Genomic DNA, 6,000 nt, shown 5'->3' with positions numbered 1-6,000 from the left:
GGATTTATGAGACAATTATTCTGTCTTGTGATTATCTACATTATACTATAGAAGCAATGAGGGAAAAAATCTTATTGAAAAGATAGTCATAAATACAGGATCAAAAATATCCTCAAAAGTTTATTTTTTAATTAAAAACTCAGACATTTTAGAGTTTAAAAAGTAGTATGTCAGATTCAAAAAGATACATGTCTTTTTTCTTCGTATAAAAATGTTTTTACAGTACTCTACCTTTAAATACAGTACAAAGGAAAAGCAGAAATAGCTTAGCAGAGTTTAAATATAATCTCTACCAAAAAAGTAAATTTTGAATGATATTAATTGATAAGAAATATCGAGACATTACGAGAAAATTAGACAATATAGTCGTCTTCTGTCTCCTCCCCAACTACAAAGTCAAATGTTCGTTTTTTACCTAAAGAAATAGAGGGAGAGGCAAGACTGGCAATCATTAATCATCAGGCTATACAGGGGCCTTATTAGAAAGTATCCCACAAACTTTCATTAAACTAGAGTTACCCAGTTGATTACTCTAAGTTTCTGTGCAAACATCAGCTGAATGAGATAAAATATATTCTTTTCAACAGTCTGTGTATCTGACTACATTATTAGGTTGAGCTTAAATCTCATATATTTTTGAGGGAAACTAGTCTTAATTTTCTATAATCACCCACTTCTTTTTTGTGATAAGCTCTCTAAATTAACATTATGTATAATGTACAATAAAACATATCAACATGTGAAATACATCTTAACTGAAATAACCAAAGAAATAGGACAAAATTGGCTATAAAAATACCATGACCTTTATGACAAAATATTTGATAAAAATCTATTTATATGTATCTTATGATTGATCTGCCTTCTTCAGCACACCACATACATTTCTATTTGTGATTTGTACGTTACTACTTTTCAGGTTGCTCAAAGAGGGTTTGTTTCCTTTTAATATCTGTAAACCTATCACAGAAAGAAATTCTCTCTGGCTTCAGCCCCAAGGCAGTGATTTGTGCACTGATAGGTGTACTTTGTTTAGTGTCACCCATGGTGTAGATTGGATAGATTTTGTAAAAGATAGCATTACTTTAAAAGAAACATACAATTTGACAAGCGATTACATTTTACTTTCATTTTATTGCCGTATTTTTCATCACACTCATTGTTTTCTAACTGTCACTAAATTGTTCATTTTCTTAGTCTGTTACATTGGTAGAGCTATTTACTGTTTATAAAGCAATATGCACTTACAGGTTTGGGAGATGGTTTGGGCTCTGAGGGTCGCATGTGCAAGTGGGTCATCATTGCTTGAAGACGTTCGCGTTCTTTAGAAAGCTGTTAAGAAAGAGTGAGATCAGAAGCATTTTAGAAATGACTGATAAAGCTATTTTATTGCAGTGATACATCTTATCATTGAGCTTGCCTCAGAATAATGATTCCTGCATATAAAAGTCTGCGTCAGGAGGAACTTATCTGGGAGGAAATGCAACTTTAGCTATGGAGGGGGAAAAACTTTTATAGCTTTTCTTATGTTAAAAGGTCAGAGAAAACAAATAACACTTCATCTTTTTGTCAATAAGAGAATTGAGGTCACAGTTGCCTCGACAGTAACAAGTTACTGAAACCATAAATTAGAAGGCCCATGGTGTCTCTTTAAAGTCCTGTGGACACTGTTAGCAATGGACTAGTGCCAACAGCTGTGAAGGGGTGAAGGGTTCTCAAAGCGAAGTGCCTGCCAGGATTGTCTACACACTTCATGCATTCCCACTGAGGTCCAGTTAGTGCCCCCTGCAATCTGCCATCATCAATCTAATTCAATAGAGTGACAGAGACCAGGCAGTGTGAAACGCTGAACTCTGCCACGGAGTCGGCATCTACACTTGCACTGGGTCTCATTACAACTGACGGACCTTACTTTTCCATCAGTCAGACACAGCAGAAGGAAAAAAAAAAAAAAAAAGGCGTAATTGGTCACACCGAAGACTGTATCATCAGCTGAACTCTTATGTTTTAGTCTACTTTTTATAAATGGTAAACAGGTTTATAAAAAGCTTTTTAAACTTTAACAGTGATGGTGCTTTTTGTGTTCTTGATTATTTTACAAGTCAAAACAAAATATTTTTAGTAAGCTCTCTGAAAAAAGCAATGACATGATGAATTTGAAACAAGATGTAATAAAATATGAAGAAAAATCATATCTTTAAATGAAACAAAGTATTAGTTTCATTGAGAAAAGATCATCTTTAAGATGAAATGTCAGAGACAGCCTTAAAGGCTTAGTAAAACATAACAAGAGTCAGACTTTGGGTGACATAATTGCTTTCTGATTAGTTCTATGAATTCTATTTACTTCTGGCCAAATTCTGTTTCAACATTAATAGAATTTTTTTTAACTTAAAACAGTAGCATTTGATACAACATGTGTATTATCATCTGTGATATAAATTATCTGCCTTTAATCTAGCTAAAGAAAAGTATAAAGATTTTTTTGCAAGTTCTTTAATTAATATTACACTAGAAAAAGAAAAGAAAAGGTTATCTTTCAGGGTGTTAGTTATATTACAGGCATGATATTGTAAAGACTGGTCATTTGCCACAATACAAAATCTCATGGAAAAAAATCAAGGTTAGCTCATGTAAAAACTCTCTCTGTAATAAAATCATATCTAATTGGGAGTTTGGTCTAACCTGCATTGGGAAAAACTTAGATCTGACTACTTTGGGATATTCAGATGCATATGATGTGGTCTAAAAGTTATAAAAATATAAGTGATAAGTACATTAAACTACAGCAATCCTTCCTGGGTTATCAGTAATTGCCACTGTTTAAAACAATCTAAAATATAATGTATCTCCATTAGTATTGTATGCCTAAGACAGTAAAATGCAGCCTGAAAGACCCAGAATCTGCTCAGTACTCAATGTAACACACCAGAAATCTAAGAAGAGTCCATTAAGTGAGCATTTAACAAACCTGTATTTCTAACTGTTGCACCACCTGCATTTGCACTCGACACTGAGCAGTGCTTCGGTCATCCAATGCGTGTTCATTGTTAAGGTGCCTAAACAAACAGAAGACACAAAACAGAATGTAAAGTGATGTCGATCTCAGTGGCATAGGCTACACTTAAAAAGCACTACACTGAAGTCACATGTTTCTGTGCACTGGGAAAACAGAAAGCCTTGAAACCATACAGAAAAAAGTTAAAGCTGCTTACGTGTTGTGTGAAAATTATTTATGTAATGTAAAGAGACTCTTCAAATGGCAGAAAATGTCACTGTCTCTAAGCTCACCTGTTATTACAAAAAATATTTCCCCAGACCATTTACAGAGTTATAGTAGAAGTCATATTATTTATGCTATTTTTTTTAAAAGAACAGCTTACAAATCTATGAACCAAAAGCAATTCTGAAGAGAACAAAGGCAATTTTCTATTTCATTGTTAGAACAGTTTGTTGTTTCTATGATGTATTTTAGTGAGCAATGTTTTATTTCATTGGGATGTGGTATGAATTAGGTAAAGATGGCAAATTATCATCCCGTGGAAAATCAATATTTATGAAGAACGATGATTTGCTGTTAGTAATAAAGAACTTCATTGAAGATTTTGATCATTAGAATAATAAGATTGACATTTCATGTCCAGTGTTCTAACTAGGAGACATTTGTCCTAATCTTATTTTTAAAATGGTGAAAAATAAATCATTCCAAATGATCTTACTCTAACCTTGAATATGCATTAGTCTACCATTATTATTTCTATACGATGTTTAAAGAGATCTCTTTAATGAGTGGTATGTTAATACACCAAAAGTAATTTAGTAAAGCAGCATCTCCCATGAACATGAAAACATTTAATAATATATACTCTGTAATTTGTAATATATAATGTCTTTGATGCTTCCCAAAATTAAAGAAAGTAATCTTCAAGTAATTCAATATCCTTTAGTGTATCTATTTCACCAATGGGCAAAGTAAGGCAACAATTTCAGAGATGTTCTCATCATTGCACATTAAGTGAAATGGCATATTGAAAAGAAAATCACAAAATTAAATAAGAATTTATATATTTACCCAAGTGGGCTCAAGTATCATTTAGAATGATACAATAGTCTACAAAGTTTATAAAAGCCCTGGGTATACTGAATTCAACAAATATATTTTTGTATCCATTCAAATTATTTACTTTTATTTCTTGAAGATCATAATGAGGCAGAAAAAATATAAGACACATACATGTAAAACATATGAAGAGTAATTAAAGTCGTGTTGCTGATAAAAACTAATTTTATCATAAACAAAAGGTTTATTTGTTTATATACCTAGGTTCAACAATCTGAAACCTTTGTTTTGCCTATACCTTGATAAATTAAACCAGTTTGTTTTAATACTTCCTTATTGATCATAACAACAAAACCTCCATGTATCTTGTCACAATGTCAGTCTTGGTTGAAGAGAAATTGTGGACTAAAATAGCAAGGTGGATAAGGTCAAGCTGAAGGAGTGTGGCTGGAGTGCAGGGGAGGCACTTCCACTATACCTGTCTGCTCTCTAAGCTCAGCTCAGGTTTGTTCTGCTGTGAACCTGTGAGGAGGATTAACATTCACTCATGCTCTCTGGGAAGGAGGTATGGAACGTGAGAGTAAGCCAGAGGTTAGTTAACAGAAAGTGTCACCAATTCCTAAATAACAAGACTACATTTAAAAATTGTTTCCCCGGGTTTTTCCCCCAAAATTTAAATGAACAGTAAGACAATTTTCTACCAGCATAATACAGTTGTGTGTTGTATTCTTAAGGCTTCATATTGCTGTGTTTCCGTAAGATTTTTTTTTTCACCATGAACTCTTGGGGAACACAAACATATTTATTCCATATCAGAAAAAATGTTGCATATTTTCAAAAATGCTTCAGTTATACACTGAGATTAGGGTGTAAATGCAGGAAGCAAGATAAGTAGAACATACAGGTCTGCAATAAAAGGCATAGTCAGTATAACATTTTCTTGTGAAATCACTTTTTAAAATGATTTTTTACACTTGTTTACTGCTTAGTGATAATCATGATCTTATATTTAAAGAACTAAAAAAAGTACAAAATGTTTGCATTATATACTTGGGTCTTAGAGCCCTATTCAATTTATCTATGCAGCTTTTATTAGAATAGAGACTGTAGACTACAATAATAGTCAATGAGGTTTTGTCTTGATTGAATTTTTCAGTGGAACACAAAAGAACCTTGCCATTAAAATAGTCCTTTATTCTCCTGTATGAAGGCGAAAGGTTTTTAAAGTGTTGTGATGTTCAGTAATGAGCCTCTATCTAAATTATCATTGGTGACAAACTCACAAAGCACTTTTCGAGGACACATAGTTATGAAATGCCAGAGCTGCCACTTTCTTTCCTGTAATTATAGGCTAGCTTGCAGCCCTTCAATGATCATTTATAGAACAGCCTCCAGTGGATTACTGAGAACTTGAAAAACACATACATACCTCTGCCACATCTCCCTTCTCCTTTCCTCGCTATTGTTTACCAGTGATATGTAAAAGAATAGTGCCTATTCATTCCCTCTACTTAATTATGCCAATCAAAGTACAGAAATAGTGTCAGATATAAATACAATGTAATAAGACTAAATAAATAGGCTAAGTATTAACATTAAATTATGAATTTACGTATTTATGACTATTTTGTGCCCAAATTATTCTCTTTTATGTTTTTATAACTATCTCAGGTACTACATATTACTGTTCAAAAATTCTCTATGATTTATAAATCAAGAATGAGATAATACTAAAAAATGAGAGGATTGGTGGATTTTCTCAGTCAGTGCCTAATTGCTGTTTCAAAATGCATATGCAAAGGGACATTTCATTAATCATTTAATCATGTCCCTTGCAGGAAGTTGGAACTAATGTTGCAAATACCCTTTTCATATGAATGCTCCATAATACTATCTTATGCATTTGATATATTGCCTATGTCATAAATTACGGCTGCTTC

General features: G+C 32.8%; 1 protein-coding gene across 28 annotated transcripts in view; it reads right to left on the bottom strand.

Annotated features, from left to right (window-relative positions):
* Window positions 1-6,000, bottom strand: part of FOXP2 (forkhead box P2) — a 603,320-nt gene that overhangs the window by 37,768 nt on the left and 559,552 nt on the right. For 27 of the 28 annotated variants that reach the window (XM_055392142.2, XM_055392146.2, XM_063708042.1 and 24 more), the window contains 2 exon segments: window positions 2,972-3,059; window positions 1,249-1,332 (listed from right to left, as the gene is read on the bottom strand). In XM_055392142.2, the coding sequence (XP_055248117.1) occupies window positions 1,249-1,332; window positions 2,972-3,059 (172 nt within the window). 28 annotated transcript variants of the gene reach the window in all.

The sequence above is a fragment of the Gorilla gorilla genome, chromosome 6, assembly GCF_029281585.2.
Source record: "Gorilla gorilla gorilla isolate KB3781 chromosome 6, NHGRI_mGorGor1-v2.1_pri, whole genome shotgun sequence".
Lineage (NCBI taxonomy): Eukaryota > Metazoa > Chordata > Mammalia > Primates > Hominidae > Gorilla > Gorilla gorilla.
The sequence above is the reverse complement of the archived record's forward strand: the minus strand, read 5'-3'. Positions and strand labels throughout refer to the sequence as shown.